This window comes from Delphinapterus leucas, chromosome 2, assembly GCF_059928025.1.
Source record: "Delphinapterus leucas isolate spDelLeu-1000000601 "Yukka" chromosome 2, BTC_Dleu_Yukka2, whole genome shotgun sequence".
In the NCBI taxonomy this organism is placed as follows: domain Eukaryota; kingdom Metazoa; phylum Chordata; class Mammalia; order Artiodactyla; family Monodontidae; genus Delphinapterus; species Delphinapterus leucas.
The window spans coordinates 16,289,906-16,311,568 of NC_143130.1; the positions used below are offsets into that span (position 1 = coordinate 16,289,906).

A 21,663-nucleotide genomic window follows, 5' to 3' on the forward strand; every position below is an offset into this window, starting at 1 on the left:
CTATGGCATTGGTTGTAATGCCTCTTCTTTCATTTCTTATTTAATTATTTGAGTCTTTTCCCTTTTTTCTTAGCTATCTAACTAAATGTTTTCAATTTTGTTGGTCTTTTCAAAAAACCAACTCCTGGTTTTATTCATTTTCTTTATTGTTTTTCTCTTCTCTGTTTCACTTACCTCTGCTCTAATCTTTATTATTTCCTTCCTTCTGCTATCTTTGGGTATAGTTTTATCTTCTTTTTCTAGTTCCTTGAGTTGTAAAGTTAGGTTGTTTATTTGAAACATTTCTTCTTTTTTAATGTAAGCATTCATAGCTATAAATTTCCCTCTTAGCACTGCTTTCATTGCATTGCATATATTTTGTTATGTTGTGTTTTCATTTTCATTTGTCTCAAGATAATTTCTAATTTCTCTCGCAATTTCTACTTCACCCATTGTTTTTTTTGAGAATATATTTTTATATTTCCCACATATTTGTGGATTTTCAAGTGTTTCTGCTACTATTAATTTCTAGTTTCTTTCCATTGTGATCAGAAAAGTTATTTTGCGTAATAACAGTATCCTGGAGAATGTTCCATGTGTACTTGAGAAAAATGTATTCTGATGTTGTTAGGTGGAGGTTTTTTTGCATATATCTATAATGTCCAATTGGCCTATAGTGTTGTTCAAATCCTCTAATTTTCTTATTGATCTTTTTTCTGGTTGTTCTTTCCATTATTGAAAATGAGGTATTGAAGTCTCCTACGATTTTTGTTTTATGGTCTATTTCTCCATTCAATCTGGTTAATGTTTTCTTCATGTATTTAGGAGTTCTCATTTCTGATGAATATATGTTTACATATATAAACACTATAATGTTTATATTTATAATGTTACATATTCCTGGAGAATTGACCTTTTTATTATCATATAATGTCTTACTTTGTCTCTTTAACAGGTTTTGACTAAAGTCTCTTCTGTCTGATATTATAGTATAGCCATCACTATTCTCTTTTGGTTATCATTTGCATGGGGTATCTGTTCCCATCCTTTCACTTTCAGTCTATATATGTCCTTAGACCTAAGTGAATCTCTTGTAGACAGCATTATAGGTGGGTCTTATTTTTTATATGTACAGCTACTCTGTGTCCAGGGAGTTTAACCCACTTACATTGGTAGGTTGTGTGTTTCTAAGAATTTATCCATTTCTCTAGGTTATCCAATTAGTTGGCATACAGTTGGTTAGGAAAGGACTTACTTTTGCCATTTTGTTAATTATTTCCTGTATGTCTCATAATTTTTTTGCTCCTCATTTCCTATTTTACTTTCTTCCTTTGTCTTTCACTGATTTTTTTTGGCAGTGGCATGCTTTAATTCTCTTCTCATTTCCTTTTGTGTATTAGTCTTCTCAGGCTGCCATAACTGAAAGCCATAGACAGGGTCACTTAAAAAAAAAAAACAGAAAATTATTTATTACAGTTCTGTAGGTGAAGTCCAAAATCTAGGTGCCAGTAAGTTAGATTTCATTCTGAGATGTCTTTTCTTGGCTCATAAGTGTCCACCATCTATTGTGTACCCACATGACCTCTTCTTTGTGTGCAAATGGAGAGAGAGAGAGAGAGAATGAAAGCTCTGGTGTCTCTTTTTATTAGGGCAACAATCACATCAGATCAGGGTCTTACCCTTATGATATCATTTAACCTTAATTACTTCCCTCCCGCCATCTCCAAAACCATCACATTGGAGGTTAGGGCTTCAACATATGAATTTTGGGAGATACAAACATGTATCCATGACATGAATAGTCTATAAATGTTTTCGTTATGGTTACAATAATATATTTTATACCAGTAACAAGTTAACTTCAAACACATACATACTTCAGTCACTAAACTGTACTCCTTTAAAGCTCTTCCCCCTCACTTTATTTATTGGTGTCACAAATTACATCTTTGTATACTGTGTGCCCATTAACATAGATTTATAGTTATTTTATGCTTTTTCTCCTAATTCTATATAAGAATTAAAAGGGAAGCTGTGCCTCAAAATTTCAGTAATATACGTTTCTACATTTGTCCATATATTTATCTTAACCAGAACCTTTATATTATCATACAGCTTCATGATGCCATCTAATATCCTTTCATTTCAACTTGAAAGACTTCCTTTAGGATTTCTGGCAGAGCAGGTCTAGTGGTATGAACTCCGCCAGCTTTTGTTTATCTGTGAAAGTCTTAATTTCCCCTTCAGTTTTGAAGGACAGTTTTGCCAAATATCGTATGCTTGGTTGACAGTTTTTTTCTTTTGGCACTCTGAAAGTATCATCCCACTGTCTTATGGCCTTCAAGGTTTCTGAGAAATTCATTTATAATCTTATAGAGTCTCCCTTGCACATGACAAATTGTATTTCTCTTGCCTCTTTTAAGATTTTCCCTTTTTCCTTGACTTCTGACAGTTTGACTACATTGTGTTTCGGTGTTGGTCTCTTTGGGTTTTTCCTAGTTGGAGTTTATAAAGCTTATTGAATTTGTATATCCATTTCTTTTTAAAATTTGGTAAGTTTTGTCATTTCTTCAAATAAACTCTCTGCTCCCTTTTTTCTCTCTTCTCTTCTGGTACTTTCATAATGCATATCTTTGTCCACCTGATAGGGTCCCATAAATCCTTCATGTTCTCTACACTTTTCTTAATTCTTTTTTCTTTTTGCTCCTCAGATACAATGATTTCACATGACCTGTCTCCCAGTTTGCTGATTTTTTTTTTTTGCCTGATCAAGTCTGATGGTGAACCCCTTTTAGTGAATTTTTCAATTCAGTTATTATATTGCTCAGCACCAGAGGTTTTTTTTTTTATAGTTTCTATATCTTTGTTGATATTCTAATTTTGTTCATGCTTCATTGTCCTGATTCATTTAGTTTATATTTCTTTCAGCTCATTGAGAATCTTTAAGGCAGTTGTTAAAATTCCTTGTGAGGTAATTCACAGACCTGTGGTTTTTTAGGGTTGGTTTCTGGAACTTTATTTTCTTCCCGTAATTGGGACACGTTTCCATGTTTCTTTGTATGCTTTGTCATATTTTGTTGAGATTTGGGAATTTGAAAACATAGCTGTCTCTCTCAGTCTTTTCAGATACAGGGGAACACCTTGACTAATCAGCCTGACATGGAGGTTCTGATACTTCTCAAACCTTCGCTGGGGATGTATCTTCTCTGGGCTTGTGTGTACTTTTATTCTAGTATATATGACTCTTTTATTTTTATTTTTATTTTTTTTTTGTGATACGCGGGCCTCTCACTGTTGTGGCCTCTCCCGTTGCGGAGCACAGGCTCCGGACGCACAGGCTCGGTGGCCATGGGCCCAGCCGCTCCGCGGCATGTGGGATCTTCCCGGACTGGGGCACAAACCCGTGTCCCCTGCATCGGCAGGCAGACTCTCAACCACTGCGCCACCAGGGAAGCCCTATATGACTTTTTTTTACTCTCCTAATTTCCCTAAGAGGATCTCTCCTGTTTCTTCTCAGGAGATTTTTGTTTTGGTTTCTCTTGTATTCCTCTACCTGTAATCTCTTGCTCCTCCATCATTTGCAGAACTTCATAACCCCTGCAGCTCTAATGTGTGACAGCACTTGCCTTTGTTTTCAGCAGTCTCCAACCTGGTATCTAACTATGGAACTGTCCCCATCAGCTTTCCAGATCAGGCAAGACAGCAACCAATGAGTCAGACAGTGCCTAGACATGCCAGAAAGTTGGATGCAAGTTTCACTCTTTTCATCCCAGTGGAGGATCTGGAAATTGCGAGACTTCCTTGTGACTGTGGCACACTGTGGCACACTCTGCCAGGGAGGTGGTGGGGCTAACTAAGCTGGGCAAAATGCCATGACCCTTCCTACCCTCTTTGGTACAGTTTTTCTTAGTTAGTAATTCACTTGGATGTTGCAGCTTCTTAACTGGTTTCTAGAGTTCTCATAATGATATTTTGGTCTGTATATTGTTATTAACTTAGTGTCTCCATAGGGTAATGAGGGTCTGGAACTTCCTAGTCCTCCATCTTCCTGATATTTTATCCTATAATTAAGTTTTAACTTAAGTATAAAAGTCCTACGTAGGAAATATAGAGAATGATAGAAAGCACATGTGATGCCTAGGATTATTAATGAAATAATGAGACAGTTTCAATGTATACCCATTAAAACTCTTCTCTTTTCATGTTAGATCTAGCATTATGGTAATCTACTTATAAGTCTATAAAATTGAGAAGAATTTATGCTGTACATTTGTTATAAATTTGAAAGTTAGGGGTTCACAATAGATCTATTTTTCTATTTATTTGATTATATGCTTCTCTTTATGTAGCTCAGTTTGAAGTACCAGATGGAAATCTTCTCTATGAGGATCAAGACTCAATATCAAAAGCACAAATGCAAGTAAATACACAGAGAACATTCAAAGGTAAAATATACCTTAAGTAGTATAATAATTACAGATAACTTTAAATTATTTTAATTAAACTCAGTAGAAAATATTTTTCTTTGGTTCATGAATATGCATCTGAGATTATATTTTATGCAACATTTATAGTTTCTTTGATGTTAGTTGTAAATAGCCTAAGAAAATTAGAGAGCAAAAGTCGAAGTATTCATAACTTACATTGGTATTTCTGGTTGTAATATTATTTCACAGTCATAGGTCATATACTCAGACACCAAGGCTCAATCATAGGCCAATAATTTTCTCACAAAAGATGCATACCTTTCAGCAGACTGGAAGATTATTATAGGTCCAAAACTCCAAAGGGTGTCTGTCTGTGACCTATGGTAGTAGCCTTCTACCACAGACTGTACTTGGTGAACAGAGATGTTGCTGAGAGCTGTAACTCTAACAGCAAATGAGGATCAGAGGGCCCCAAGGGAAGGATAGCCTGAGAGGCCTGGTGGAGGGCCTCAAGTGCGTCCTCTTGGTTGTGGCCCCACTGAAAAGAGTGGCCTTTGAAGTAATCTAATAGTAATGGATGTAATGGATGCCATCAAGAACCACACATGGGGACTATGAGAGTGCAAATATCCAAATAGTCCCACCAATAGCTGGGCCTCATTTTCAGTTGTTCAAGTAGAGTGTGTCAAAGCTTGGCAGTCTTCTCCTTTGGAATGAGATGTTGTGCCCCTCACAGATTTTGCCCAGTGATTTCAGTTAGGTACTGGGTAACTATGTCTTATCTGTAATAATGGTCCAGCCATGTTGCTACATATTGGTCTGTAGGACGTCTAGTTCTTGTTAAGTGGTGCCCTTGTATGGACCTATTTGGATGATGTCATCAATAGACTGGAAGGGTAGTGCTCCCTCAGGGTGTAGGACATTTCTAGGTCAAGACTGTTTGGTGAAAGATAGTTGGGGAATTTATGAAGCTTTATGGAAGGACATTAGTGAGGCATTGCAATCTATTCCCCATATGACGAACTGATCCTAATCATCCATGTGGACAGAGATACTGCGTAGGGTATTTGCACTGTCTATTACAGAGTACCAAATTCTCTCACTATGGACAGTAGCTTCCATGACAGTCACAATATCAGATATAACTAGTGCCTGGGGACTACATCACTGAGCTGCCAATTATCACTGGAGTCTCTACACACACAAGGACATATGCCCAGGTCCACTGAGCTACTGAATGAAGAAACAGTCTCAGGGAGAATTTTTGCTTCATTAAGCTCATCAATAAGGACAGTTATTTACTTTTCTTCTTCACGCATTTGTTTTTGAGGAACAAAGTACTAGATTCTGGTAGTTGAGTAGTTTCACAGTCTTCCACTTGTCTTGCTAAAGTGGTATTTTCTATCAGGGTTTGGGGTGAATGCAAGTAGGGGTTCATGTAAACAGTACTTCTATACCAATAATGCATTCAACAGTGGGGGCTATAACAATGGAGTTTTGAGGTGGCCTGAGTGGGTACACTGTTGTGGGGTCTGGGTAAGTTTCCCATTGGTGGTGGCCATGGAGTACCACCTCGGCATTATCAGTGTCCTCCTCATCCTGGTGTCAGGGGTTGTGGTGATCACAGTCACCTATGCACCCATGTCCCACAGGCTTGGGAATGCAATTCTGCACATCTCCATTGAACTCTAACTTTATCATAAGTCCTCACATTCCCACTGGATATATGGGGCCCGGCCTAACCCATAGTCTTGTTTATCTTGAAAGCCGTAAAGTCTTGGTAAAAGTTGGCAGAGCATTTTGATTCATGGCAAGGATCACTGGGAAAAGCAGAAACATAGCACCTGTGTTAGTCATAGGCCACAGTAGTGGCCTGTTGGGCTTCCCTTATCCCACTACCTGGCCTTCGGGTCCTTGGTAAATATCCCATCAATCTCCTCCTTTGAGACCCTGTTTTGGGGGTAACACACCCTTTGATCTCTTTAAGGCCTTTGCCCAGATGGTCCGGGGTGGTTACTAGACTACCATTTTTACATCATTCTCTCTTCTGGTCAGTCATTGCTATCTTGGCATTATTCACTATTACTTGTCCAGAAATTTGTCAGTTAAGGTCCAGATTGTGTCGTAGACCAATTGCCCTGACCTTATTAGGATGTTTATCGAGCTTGATGTCCAGCAATAGTGGCACAAATGAACCTAGGAACCTGAATCTGGTAAATAAAAAAAAAAACAATCTCATCTGCTGTCCTCATTCCCTCATTGTATATCTTAGGCACCACCAGGGTGGCTCATGGAGTCACTATTGCCTTTTCACGTATGGTTAAAACGTGTTTTACAAAGGCAAGGATGAGCCATCTGTCAGATCCAAAACAGTACCCAGCTGAGGAAAGAGAGTCTTGGATGTCTGTATTTTTTCATACTCCTTTATTCCACCTCCTTGTGCAGTGTGGCCATTGTCAAGGTTCTCCAAGAAATGTTTCTGTATTAGCAACCCGGCAAGGTTACATGATTACTTCTTTAACAAGATACTCCTTTAAATGTGAAGATGAACGACCCACGTCTATAAGGTCTCTTCAGGTCACTGGGTAAAGTGATCCTCAGCACTCTACATTCCTTTTCATTAAATCATGAATTGCAGTAACCACTATAGCAAAGGCTGAACATAAGTTCCAGGAGCATTAGATCTAACAGTAGTCATTGAGTGCAACTCAGCATGCAGGGTCACCAACAACTTTTGATCCCATTATTATTTTTTTATTTTTTATTTTTTTGCGGTACTCGGGCCTCCCACCGTCGCGGCCTCTCCCACTGCGGAGCACAGGCTCCGGACACACAGGCTCAGCGGCCATGGCTCACAGGCCCAGCCACTCTGCGGCATGTGGGATCCTCCTGGACCGGGGCACGAACCCGCGTCCCCTGCATCGACAGGCGGACTCTCAACCACTGCGCCACCAGGGAAGCCCTGATCCCATTATTGATGAAACTGTAAGTAGCCAAGGAATTGCTTCCCCAGTTTTGTCAAAATCCCTGTTTGATGTTTAATTTGACCCACCCACTGGGCATCTTGGCCAGCAAAACAGGACTATTAAAATAGAAGGATCACGGGGCTGTGAGCCATGGCCTCTGAGCCTGCGCGTCCGGAGCCTGTGCTCCACAACGGCAGAGGCCACAACAGTGAGAGGCCCGCGTACCGCAAAAAAAAAAAAAAGAAGGATCATGTAAACAATAAAATAACACTCTCCTAAGCATGTCACACAATCTGTCGGCAGTTCCTGAGACACGTTGGCCTGAATGGTCATGTGCCCTGTGGGAACCTCAGACCCTAACAAATGACTCAGTAGTGCCCCCTTAGAGAGCCCTGAGTACTCACTAGTACTCACCTTCCAGAAAGGAATTGTGCTTCATTGACCACATTGCTCACTGTGCTAACTTGTCAGGGAGCGAGCTGCCAGTTTTTGAGTTGGTCAAGTAAGACAGCAAGTAAATTGAAAGTAAATTTAAGCATTTATTCACTTACTGTAATAGTATAAGAGCCTAAACAGGAAAGGTTCCCAGCCATACCAATATTCCATTTTCCCCCACAGAACATCATTGGATGAGGGTCAGATACATCAGTGCTGACAGGGCTGGGGTAGGGGAAGATCATCTCACAACCAAGGGAGCTCCAAACAAAAGGTTCTTGCTGTTCTATAGATCTGAGAGGAGATGGAAGTGGGAGGTCTAGGAGGAGTGCAAAAGTACTGAAAACAGAGTCAGAGATAATAAAAAGGTCTACAAGGTCCAATGAAAAGGTGGTCTATGTACAGGGTCTCAGCTGAGTCCTCCCCACATAAGAATGCTTCAGAATTGAGGCACTCAGACTAAGAATGCAGATATGGCCTTAGTCCATGACTGCACTAATTCCAGTGTCTGCAGTGCACTGGCTATGTCTCAGAGTCTAGTGTGGAGTATGAAGATTTCCCCCATGACAGCTGCCAGATCAAGCCTTTGTAATTGTCTAAGGTTGGGCCTGACAGATCACGCAGAAGATTTTGGCATGTTGTCAGTGCCTCAGTGTAATACATATGCATGTCCACATACAGGTACACATGATATACATATATGGATATACATATCCATATAGTCATCTTCACGTATGCTTACATACATAAACGTGCACATATATGTGTATATGCATATTCACAGACATATTTAGAAATCATGGTTTCTCAAAGACACTTTCAATTTCATTCTCTCCCCTCAAGACTTGTTCTTATCTTTCTCTATTTCCGGTGTGTATATCTTTCCTTCCACAGTGTGAATCTGACTCTGATCAACATCAGTACATTTACTCATTTGCTCTACCTTATAATGCTTCTAAAATTATTTCAGAATGTAGAACCCTAGAAAAACAAATCTACTAAAAGGATTCTGTGATTTGCAAACATAGAGAACAGATTTGTGGTTGCCAAGAGAGTGGAGGGTGGGGGTGGGATGGATTGGGAGTTTGGGATTAGCAGATGCAAACTATTATATATAGGATGGATAAACAACAAGGTCCTACTGTATAGCACAGGGAACTATATTCAATATCCTGTGATAAACCATAATGGAAAAGAATATGAAATATATATATACATATATAACTGAGTCAATTTGCTATACAGCAGAAATTAACACAACATTGTAAATCAACTGTACTTCAATAAAATAAATTAAAAAAATAAATTCTTCAATAAACAACTTACAGTTGAAAAAGAGGAAAAAGATTTTGTGATTTGTTTACAGTTCACCCCTCTACTCTTTTGCCGAGGAGTGAGGGTGTACGTCAAATACTATATTGATGATTTACTTGCATTAGTGCTTTCTTATTTCCTTCAGTAGATTCAGTTCTTTAAATTTAGTTTCAGTTTTAGTTCCTTTTCTTATCCTTTGTAATTTAACTTTCCTGTTCATACATAATTGACACATAACATTAGTTTCATATGTACAACATACTGACTCGAGATATGTATATATTACAAAAAATATCACAATAAGTTTAGTTATCATCTATCACCACATATAGTTAAATTTTTTTTCTTGTGATGAGAATTTTTAAGATCTACTCTCTTAGGAACTTTCAAATATGCAATGCAGTATTAACTGTAGTCACCATGCTGTACATTTTATCTCCAGTACTTATTTATTTTATAACTGCAAGTTTGTACCTTTTGACCACCTTCACCCATTCACCCACCCTCTACCCCCTGCTTTTGGCAACCACCAATCTGTTCTATGAGTTTTGATATTGGTTTTGTTTTTGTTTTAATTCCACATATAATTGAGATCATACAGTATTTGTCTTTCTTTCACTGACTTACTTCACTTAGTATAGTACCCTCAGAATGCATCCATGTTGTCCCAAATGGCAAGATTTCCTTCTTTTTTATGGCTAAATAATATTCCTTTGTATATATGTATACTACATTTTCTTTATCCATTCATCTGTCCATGGACACTTAGGTTGTTTCCATGTTTTGGCTATTATATTATTATTATAAATAATGCTGCAGTGAACATAGGGGTTTAGATATCTTTTCAAGTTAGTGTTTTCATTTCCTTTAGAAAAATACCCAGAAGTGGAATTGCTGGATTGTAAGGTAGTTCTATTTTTACTTTTTTGAGGAACCTCCCATGATGTTTTCCACAGTGGCTGCACCAAATTCCCTTCCCACCAACAGTGCACAAGGGCTCCCTTTTCTCCACATTCTCACCAACACTTATTTCCTGTCTTTTTGATAACAGCCATTCTAACAGGTATGGGGTGGTATCTCATTGTGGTTTTGATATGCATTTTCCTGACGATTAATAATGTTGAGAACCTTTTCATGTACCTGTAGGCCACCTGTAATGAAACATGTCCTTTCAAATCCTCTATCCATTTCTTAATCAGATTTTTTTTCTGCTTTTGAGTTGTATGAGTTATTTCTTTATTTTGGATATTAACCCTTTGTCAGATACATGATTTGCAAATACTTTCTTCCATTCTATAGGTTGCCTTTCATTTTGTTGATATTTTCCTTTGCCGTGCAGAAGCTTTTTAGTTTGATGCAGTCTCACTTTTGGTGTCAAATCCAAAAAGTCTTCACCAAGACTGATAATGTCAGGGAGCTTACCGCTTATGTTTTCTTCTAGGAGTGTTATGGTTTCTGGTCTTACATTCAAGTCTTTAGTTGATTTTGCATTGATTTGTGTGTGTAAGATAGTGGTCCAGTTTCATTCTTTTGCATGTAGCTGTCCAGTTTTCCCAACATCATTTATTGAATAGACTGTCCTTTCTTCACTCTGTATTCTTGGCTGATTTGTCATAAATTAATTGACCGTATATGTGTAGGTTTATTTCTGGAATCTCTGTTCTCTTCCATTGATTTATATGTCCATTTTTATGGCAATACCGTACTGTTTTGATTACAATAGCTTTGTAATACACAACTGACCCTTGAACAACACAGATTTGAACTGCATGAGTCTACTTATACACAGAATTTTTTCAGTAAATACATGCTATGGTACTACATAATCTGTGGTTGGTTGAATCTGTGGATGCAGAGCCATGGATATAGAGGGCCAACTGTAAAATTCTGTGTGGATTTTTGACTGTGTAGGTGGGAAGGGAGGTCAGTACCCCTAACCCCCATGTTGTTCAAGGGTCAGCTGTAGTTTGAAATCAGGAAGTATGATGCCTCCACCTTTGTACTTTTTTCTCAAGATTTCTTTGACTATAAAGGATCTTTTGTGAGTCCATACAAATTTTAGGATTTTTTTGTTCTATATCTGTGAAAAATGCCATTGGAAATTTAATAAGGATTGCATTTAATCCATAGCTTGCTTTGGGTGGTGTGGACATTTTAAAAATATTAATTCTTCCAGTTCACGAGCATGGAATATCTTTGCATTATTTTTGTCTTCTTTAATTTCTGTCATCAATATTTTATAGTTTCAGTATATGAATACTTTATCTCCTTTGTCAAATTTATTTTTTTCTTTTTGATGTCATTGTAAATGGGATTATTTTCTTATTTTCTCTTTCTCATAGTTTGTTGTTAGTGTATAGAAATGCAATTGATTTTTTATTTTTTTATATTGATTTTGTATGTTGCACCTTTACTGAATTCACTTAGTAGTTCTAACAGCTTTTTGGTGGAGTCTTCAGGATTTTCTACATATAGCCTTTATTGGGTTGAGGTAAATTCCTTTTATCCCTAATTTATGGGAGTTTTTATCATGGAAAAGTATTGAATATTTTCAGATTTTTTTTCTGCACCTGTTGAGATGATCATGTAATATTTATCCCTTGCTCTGTAATGTGGTGTATGTGTCACATTGACTGATGTTAGACCATCCTTGCCTGAGTAGAGTAAATACCATTTGGTCATGGTGTATGATCTTTATAATGTGCTGTTGAATTGTTTGCTAGTAGTTTGTTGAGAATTTTTGCATCTGAGTTCATCAGGGATATTGGCTTGTCATTTTCTCGTGGTGCCTTTGTTTGGCTTTGGTATCTAGGTAATGCTGGCCTCATAAAATGAATTTGGAAGTTTCTATCAGTGAATGTTTGTGTCCCCCCCCATAATTCATGTGTTAAAATCCTAATGTCTAATGTAATTGTATTAGGAGTGGGGAGGTGCTTAGGTCATGAGGATGGAGCCCTCATGAGTGGGATTAGCCCATTCATGAATGGGCTAAAATTTTAGAAAATTTTTCTGTTTTCTGTTTCATTTATTCCTGCTCTAACCTTTATTATTTCCTTCCTTCTGATAACTTTGAGTTTAGTTTATTTTTCTCTTTCTAGTTCCTTGAGGTGTAAAGTTAGGTTTTTTATTTGAGGTCTTTTTTCTAGCTGCCCACAGACAATCCAGCTATGTTGATTCCTTCAGTGCTCTGATTAAGGTGAGATAGAAGTGGGCCTCTCAGGCAGCACCCTGAAAGGCTTTGAGAGCCTTATGCTCACTTCCCTCTCTCTTTCTCCCATGGGAAAAATTGTGGGTGAGGGAATCTCTCTCTGTGTTGAGCTGTGCTGACTTGGTGGAGGGGTGACATAGGTAAAGCAAAACTGTTCTTCTTACCCTTTTTAATGCAGCTATCTAGGATGTTATGTTCCACCAGCATGCTGGAACTTCTTGAGTGGACTCTGAAGCTCTCATAAATGTATTTCATCCATGAATTGTTAAATCAGTGTTTCCATGGGCTACGGGACTGCAATCTCTTACCCTGCCGTTTTGCTGATGTCACTCCCTAAATTATTTTAAATTAAAGTGATCAGAAGATATTTTTCTTTGGTTCATGAATCAGTATTTAAGCATATATTTTATAGCAGTTTTACACTTAGACTTCAAGTGTGAATACCCCAAGATAACTAGAGAATAAAGGCCAAAATATTCATAACTTTTGGTTGGTATTTCTAGTCATAAGACTGTTTCATGGCCATGGATCATATACTAATTATTCACCAAGGCCTTATAACAGGCCAATAGTAGTCGCTTAAAGGGTTTGTACCTTTCATCTGACTCCAGGTGACTATGATACCAAAAGCCTAATGGGCGCCTCTGGCAGTGTCCTTCTGCCATAGGCTCTAATCAGCAAACTGAGAAGTTGCTGAGATCTGTGACTCAAACACAAATGTGTATCAGAGGAGCCAAGGGGATGGACAGAGTCAGAAACCTGTTGGAGGGCCTCTAGGACATCCTGTTGCCATGTCCTACTCAAAGGTAGAGACCAAAAATGGTATCCTAATAGACAAATGCCATCAAGATGACCACATGGTGAATGTCAAAGTACTAGTAGCTGAAAAGTTCCACCAATCTTTGGGCCTCCTTTGTGTTTGTGGGGGCTTAGAGGAACTAAAGCTTGGCAGTTGTCTCCTATGGAATGACACATACTGCCTCTTCTCAGTTTACTCCCAGAGATTTCACTTGGGTACTAGGTCCTGGTACTTTTCCTATATTAATGGCCCAGACTTAACTCACATGTAAGTCCACATGCTTTCTGTGTTTGTTGGGTAATTCCCTTGCCTAGGCCTAGTGGAGGTTATTGTTAATATAGGGGGAGGCTAGGGCTCCATGTGGGAGTGGGACTTTTTCCAGGTCATGGCCTTATGGAAGGACATTAAAGGTACGTTGCAACCCATGACACGTATGGCAGACTGATCCTGATCATCCCTGTGGACAGGGATTCTGAAAGAGACATTTGTAATGTCAGTTGCTTTGTACTTGCCTCAGCTTGGGCCACAGCCTTTATGGCTGTCATAATTTCAGGTAACACTAGTAGTGCTCAAGCTGCGTGACTGCATTGAGCCTCTAATAATCAATTGAATCTCCATACACCTGAAGCCTAATCCACAGGCCAGATGGGGCTACTGAATGGAGAAATAGTCTTACGGAGAATTTTTGCTTCATTAAGCTCAGTAATGAGGAAGCTGTCTCTTTTCATCCTCTAGGGAGTTGCTTTGGTAGTCAGAGGGACTAGGTACTGATAGACTGTTAGGTTCAGACTACCTAACAGACTACCAGAGCCACTGAAATGGCCTCAGTTGTAGTATTTATGATCATGGCTTGGGGATAAGGATGGGATGTTAAGGACGCACACTTAGACTATATAAATATACATACATATATATATATATATATATATATATATATATAGTTTTCCCTCATCTTGGCACAAAAGGACCAGGGAATGAAATTCTTCCTCACTTCCCCATTGAACTGTGACCTTGGCAAACGTCCTCATGTTCCCAGTGAGGACATAGGGACCTTGGCCTAACTCATAGTCTTGTTTATTTTTAAAGTTAAGAGGTTTGGATAAAAGTAGAGAGATTTCAGGTCAAGATTCACTGGGAGGGTTGGAAGGAATATTATTTATATTAGTCATAGGAGTTGTCAGTATGTGGACTCTGTTGTGCCCCCAGTGGCCATTATCTAGTCACAAGTATCTGAAGGAGAGTCTATCAGTCTCCTCCTTGAGACCCATTGTTGGGTAACAAGACCCATAGATGTCTTTGGGAAAGACCTTAACCCAATGATCCAGGAGTAAGTACCCAATTACCATTTTTACATCACTGTGACTACTAGTGAAAAGTTAGTGTCTTGCCAGTAGCTGCTTTTTCTTTGCTTGGAAATTTTTCATTTCACACATGGATTGTGCCATGAACCAACTGACATCACCTTATAAGGAGGTTTAATTGAGACAGGTGACCAGTGAGAGTGGCAAGAATGAACTTAAACCTGAGTCTGGTAAACAATCTCATCGTTTACTTTTCTTACTTCTCATTGTCAAATCAAGGAACTATCAGGTGGCTTGCAGAGCCCCTTATAGGTGGCCGTAAGAGTAGACCAAAACAGTTTTCCAGTGTCAGAGAACTCACCATGATTGGACCAAACCAGTCCAAGAACAAATAATAGCTAGTAAAGGAAGGAGAAGGTCTCAGGTGTACATGACATTTCTCCCACCTACCTCCTTCTTCATCCTCCTTGGGCAAAGTGGTCATGGAAGATGTTCTGAAAGAGGGGGTTCTGCAGTAACACACCAGAAAAGGTGCTTCTGTCCTTAAATAATTTTAACAAGATTACTTTCTTTGTGGTGGAATCAAACTATCCAGATCTCTTTGGTTTCTTTGGGTCACTGGGCAAAGCAATCCTGAGGGCTCTACCTACTTTCTCATTAAATATGAGAAACATTTGTTGCATCAAGGATGTCATCACTGCCCGGGACATGTTTAGATTTAACAGTAGTCCTTGTGTCCTATTCTGCATGCAACTTTAGGTGACCAACTACATTGTTTTCTGGTTTATCTTTCCTGTATTTCCTTTTCTAAAGGTAAGTATCTTATATTTTCTTTTCATTTCCCATTCTTTTCTTTCCTAAAAGATAGCATACTTGATACCTTCTCTTTTCATTTTTTCTACAATTAACCTATCTCCTAACAGTCTCTCCAAGTTGGGTTATAAGTATCTTTTTATAGCTTTATGTGTAACTCTTTGTACCACGTCATACACCATAATTTGTGTTACCCTAATTTATAGTATGTACCTTGTTTTTCAACCAGTCTCACATGCTAGTACATTTAGGTGCTTTTGAGTATTTTGCAATTAAAAATGTGTAATGAATAACCTTTACATATACATTTTCATTATTTGGTCTATGAGTATATATTAACCTAAGTTATAATAATCTAAAACAAGTAGGGACTAATATAAAATATATTTGATGCCAACAAATATTTAAGAAACAGTGAGTCTTACACACATTAAAATTTTCCTCACAATTTTTATGTCAGGTCTAGCATTATGGTAATTTACTTATATTTTATGTTTATAAAAATGAAAGAAAATACTGCTAAATATGTGTATAAATTTGATATATAGGGATTTCACAATAGACCTGTTTTTCAGTTTAATGCACTAAATGTATCTCTTTATGTAGCTCACGATCATGTGTCAGATGAAAATCTTATGTTTAATCATCATGACTCAAAGTCAGAAACAGAAATGCATGCAGAGAAACAAAAATCTTCTGGAGATGAAAGTCTCATTAATAAGTTTAATAATTATAGATGACTTTAAATTATTTTAAATTGTACTCATCAGAAGATCCTTTTTCTTTGGTTCGTGAATATGTATTTGGGCATATTTTTTTTGAACTAGTTAAAAGAACCCTTGTATTTATTTTTTACACAGCACAAATGCAGGTGACACAGTAAGTCCATAATTCCTCACAAAACTTATTAACTTATCAACTGAGAATCTATGTTCTTAAAATCTGCATCATTCATAGCTATACACTCTATGGAATCCATTCCATAGTAGCAGAGGAGAACCTTAACTCAAAGCACCAAGTTTCCAGGCATTACTGCAAATGTCTTGTTTTCATTCTCTGATACATGCAGTCAAACTGCCTATGAAGCAAATACCAATTCACCTTAAACGCCAATGGATAAGGGAAAACAATTGGGAAACCAACATTATTCTTACATCTAAAACTGATTTACCTGTTTACCTTGTTATATTTCTTTCCATGAACATTTTAACTTTTAATGTAGCTATAATTAATATGAATATAAATTGAAACTTAAACATAATCTCTTTCAGATTCATCTAACAATTTAGGACGTTCATATCTGTTTCATAAGTCCTAAGGAAAACAAAATGTGACCTCTAATCTAGAATATTCTTGTAATCTTTATTAAAAGTTAAATTAGAATTTTATAGCAAAGTAATATGGTCTGTATGTCCAAATTATGGATTTAAAAATTCCTTAATTTATTTAGATTAAGATACAAAGCTGATTCCCAGTATATTTCATAGAAGTGTGTTTTCATTTTTTGAACAAGCAGGGTTCAGTGGACATTTTTAGGATCTTGCTCGTATCAGCCCTGTGTATACCCAGAGATTACTGGATCCACTAAATGGACAATGAAAATTGGTCGAGGCTGTTGATGAAAGCTTCAACAGGAATCTGATACACAGACACAGACTTTATTGTTATAGTCAGTGGAACTGAAGTCTTCCTTAAAACTGTGCTTCTGATAGGCTGAAGATAGAGTAATGGACTGTTAGTTCTTTAAGCCAAAAATGCATGGATCTGTTCTACAAAGGCTTCATTCTCTGCCTGTGGTCAGTAACTTGAGAGTCTTCTGTGGATTCTGCACTGCTGACATCTTCATACTGCAAAGCTCTGCCAGTGTTATTTGCAGTATTTCTGAGGTCTAGCAAAGTCCTCTGATGTTAGTTGGGTACCTCCCTGGGAAACTGTACTGAAAAGTGCAGGATCAGTGGCCGGAATAGTCTGTGGAGTAGGCTGGATAGTGTTACTTGTTACACCTGTGCTGGGAGGAACTTCTTCTGGGGTATTAGCAGGAATGTGGGCACCGGGAGGAATTTGTATTCCAGTAAAGCTGCTTGATGTCATGTTGCTTGGGTCATAAGTTGAAGATGACGGCTGAGGGGCTGAGTGGGCAGAGAGGTTGCTCCAGAATTTTCATTTTCTCCAACATCATTATCTTCTTCAATCCCACCAGGCCCTGCTTGAGGAGTCTCTCCATTCTTTAAAAAATTATGAATATATGTTGCTTTCCACCTTGCATACTTTCTGTGTTTGACGTTTTCATCAGTGAGTTCTCCAACCGCTATTTTGAAATCTATTAAAAGACTTTCAGTGTAGAAGAACTTGATCATGTTTTTGTGAAATCACCCAGCATGATCTTCATTATCTACATACAAAAACATTTTCAAAGCATAATTCTCCAAATGGGCAGAGCCAACTATTTCTTGAGTAACAGCTTCATTATCACCCAGCTGTTTCATAAGAGCTTCTAACTGATCCATTAGCTTTGGTGAAAACGTACGACATTCAGGAGTTTTACTATCAACATTCATTCCTGTTTGCATTGCATACAAATGACAGTAATAAGCCACCACAGGGGGTCCCCGCTTGTCATGCTCCTGAGCCGTCCTCAAATGATGCTGTACGCTCTAAAACTGTGGGGGCAGCGGAGCAAGCATGGACATCTCCACTCCAGGAATCCTATTTGGGCATGTTCTTATAGAAATTTTGCACTGACGTAAAGTATGAATGCCCTAAGATAATTAGAGTACAAAAGCAAAACTGTTGATAACTTTTGGTCGGAATTTGTTGTCTTGAGACTGTTTCACAGTCGTGGGTCATGTGTTCAGTATCCCCTGAAGCCCAATAATGGACTAATAATTGTCTCTTAAAGGGTGTGTACCTTTCAGCGAGCTGTTCCTAGAGATGATGAATTAAAAACCCCAACAGATGCCTCTGACCTGTGGCAGTGTCCTTCTGCCTTAACTCCAGTTGGTGAATAGATGGTTGCTGAGATCTGTAACTCAAATGGCAAAATGGATCAGAGGGGCCAAAAGGAAGGGTAGCCTAGGTGGCTTGTTGGAGGGCTTGCAGGTCATCCTCCTTGCTGTGGCCCCACTGAAAGGAAATGACCTTTCTTGTAACCCTTTAGATGGATGGCATTAAGAATGCAAGTAGATGAAGAGTTCCATCAGTCCCTGGGCTTCCTTTTTAATTGCTGGAGCAGAGAGTATCAAAGCCAGTCTTTTCCCATGGAATGAGACAATGAGACTCCATACCCAGGTCAAGCCCAGGAATTTCACTTGCGTACTTGTACGTTTTCTGTAAAAGTGGCCCAGCAAGTTGCCACTTGTGTGTCAGCAGGGTGTCCAGCCCTTGTTGGGCTGTTGTCCAGCTCCCTTCTCTGGACTCAATAGGATGACATTATCAGTAAAGTAGAGGGCTAGTCCCTCCTCTGGAAAATCTGGAGATTTTCCAGGCTTTGATACATTGATGACAGATAGGAAATTCAGATAGACTTGTGGAAGGATCTGAATGGTGAATTGTACCCATTCCACATAAAGATGAACTGACTGGAATCATTCCCATTCAGAGGGATACTGAAAAGGGCGTTTGTGATATCCATTGCTGAATAACAAGTTCCCACACTCTGGACAAGTTACTACAACAGTCACACTGTCAGATACCACTGATGCCAAGGTTGTCCTGTTGATTGAACAGCCAAAATCAATTGAGTATCTGTGAACTCAAGATCAGGTACACAAGTCAAGTGAATTATTGAATAGGGATATAGTCTCAAGGAGCCTTTTGCTGCGTTAAACTCAGTAAAGAGGGCAGTTTTTCCTTTTTCTTTCCCAGGCAGATTTTTGGGAGATAGAGGTACTAGGTGCTGGTAATCGGGTAGGTTCACAATATTCTTATGCTCCTCTAACATGGCCTTAATTGCAGTAATTTCCACCAGGGCTTGGAAGAATGAGAGTAAAGTTACAATGGTACTCTCCTGGAGAGCCCCATGGTGTCCACTAGCATTTCTGGAGGCACATTAGCCTGGCTGGTGATGTGCCCTGTGGGACCCTTTGACTCTTGCAAATGATCCAGCAGTATGCCCTGAAAGAGTCTCACTAGCACCTCTCAGAGTGCTCCTTCCAGAAAGGAGTTTTTTACTTTATTGACTACTTTGTTCTCTATGCCAATCTGTCAGAGAAAGCTGCCTGTTTTGACTTGGTCAATTAAGATAGCAAGCCAAACTGAAAGTAACAATTAAGCTTTTATGTACTTCCTATAATAGTATAAGCAAGAGTCTAAACAGGAAAGGGCCCCAGCTCCACCAGTGTTTCATTCTCCCCGTGGAACCAAACCAGGCAAGGGTCAGATGTCAGTGCGGATGGGAGTAGGGGTTGGCGGAAGATTATCTCATATCTGAAGGAGCCCCAAACAAAAGGCTCTTGCCCTTTTATGACCTCAGGAACCTTGTGGATATTGATGTAGGATGGCTAGGAGTGTAAAGTCCTGAATACTGTGTAGTAACTGAGGAAAGTATCTTTAGGTTCCCCCAGTAAAGTGGTCTACACAGAGGCACCTGAAAAGCACAGTGTATCAGCTGACCCCTCCACCTTTCACAAGGAGGCCTCTGATGGAGGCACCTGTATAGGAATCCAGAATGCATAAGAGCATGGTATGGATGGATGGGCCTTAGTCCTCCACTGAAACTCCCTCCAGTGTCTAAAGTTCACTGGGTATGCATCAAATTTGGTGTGGGGTGAGAACTATCCCCCCGTGAGAACTTTCAGGTAGAGACCTTGTAATTGTCTGTGGTTGGACCTGCAAAATCAAGCAGGATTTTGGCCTGGAGTTGAACTCCTGTATATACATATGTATACATATATATGCACATATATATACAGATATTCATACACACACCTACACTGAGTATCCTTTGTGTTTGTTGTGGTAGAGATAGAAATAAGCTTGGCTCTTTGGAGTGCTTGAAAAAAGCTTGGCCTCCTTTGTATCTTGGTGGGGGATGGAGAAGGAAAACTTAGTTTCCTTGGAGCTTGGAGTGACAGTGAACCCCTTTCCACTTTGCCCCCAGGGATTTCAGTTGGGTATTAGATCTTTATACCTTGTTTACATTAATGACCCAGCTGTGCTGTCACATGTGGGTCATCATAGAATCCAGTCTCTGTTGGGTAGTACTCTTATCTGGTTCCAGTGGAGGAGGTCATCAATATAGTGGAAGTTTTAGTACTCGATCTTGGAGCAGGGCTTTTTCTAGGTCATGGGCTTGTGGAAGGACATTAGAGGTATGTTGTAACCCATTGCACATAAGGTAAACTGATCCTGGCCATTTGTGCGAACAGGAATGTTAAAAAGGGCACGTGTGATATCAGTTGCTGCATACTTACGTGACTCACCTTGAGCAGTAAACTTCTGTGAAGGTCACAGGACCATGTGATGCCAGTGCCTGGAGCTGTACTGTGGCATTGAGCCAGCGATAATCAATTGAGTCTCTAGGCACCCAAGGCCTTACACACAGAGCGCAAGGGCTTATGAATGGAGAAATAACCTCATGGAGAACTTTTGTTTCATTAAGTTCAGCAATAAGGGCAATGAGTTGTTTTTGGTTGGTAAAGGTGCTAGGCACTGGTTTTCCACATGCCCCCCTAAAATGGCCCTAAAATGCAGTACCTATCAGGCCTTAGGGGTGAGATGCACATAGAAAATACATCTAAACCAGTAATACATTCAGTCATGGAAGCCATAACAATGGAGATTTTTAGTGGTGTGTAGGGACATGCCTATAGTTGGATTTGGATAAAGATCCCATTTGGTGAGCTCAGACCAAAAACCAGTGAGCATTATCTGTTTTCTCCTCATCGTAGTGTCCGTGGTTATAGAGATCTTAGTCATATGTGCATCAGTGTCCAAAAGGCCCAGATATGCAATTCACACCTATCTCTCCATTGAACCTTAGCACATATCCTCATATTACAACTGGGGAGATAAGAATCTTAGCCTAACCTTAATTCTTATTTATATAGAAAACGGAGAGGTTGGGTAAAAGTAATGGCAGGGGGGTTGTGTCTCGGGTTCATCTCAAGATTCACTGGGAAATGCAGAGGGGAGAGCACTTGTGTTAGTCATAGGTGTCATCATCATTTGGACTCTAGAGTGTCTGTGTGTTGGGTCACCTATGAATTCCTTGGTGGAGAGTCCATCGGTGTTCTCTGTGAGTTCCCGTTGTTGAGTAACTAGACCCAGAGATTTCCTTGGGAAACCACTTAAACAGGTCATCCATACATGGGTTCCTGATTACCATTTTTAGGTCACTTTCTTCACTGGCCAGATGATATCTATCTGTTTCTGGTTCTTCCTTTCCCTGAAATTTGTCAGTGAAGATCTGGATTGTCTTGTA

At 39.0% G+C, this 21,663-nt stretch overlaps 1 protein-coding gene and 1 pseudogene across 4 annotated transcripts in view; one reads left to right on the forward strand and one right to left on the reverse strand.

The window, feature by feature from the left end:
* Positions 1 to 21,663, forward strand: part of CCDC7 (coiled-coil domain containing 7) — a 326,255-nt gene that overhangs the window by 136,695 nt on the left and 167,897 nt on the right. For all 4 annotated transcript variants that reach the window (XM_089906460.1, XM_089906462.1, XM_089906463.1 and 1 more), the window contains exon 20: positions 4,329 to 4,424. In XM_089906460.1, the coding sequence (XP_089762586.1) occupies positions 4,329 to 4,424 (96 nt within the window). The remainder of the gene's footprint in view (positions 1 to 4,328; positions 4,425 to 21,663) is intronic.
* LOC111178039 (vacuolar protein sorting-associated protein VTA1 homolog pseudogene) lies at positions 16,593 to 18,476 on the reverse strand (annotated as a pseudogene).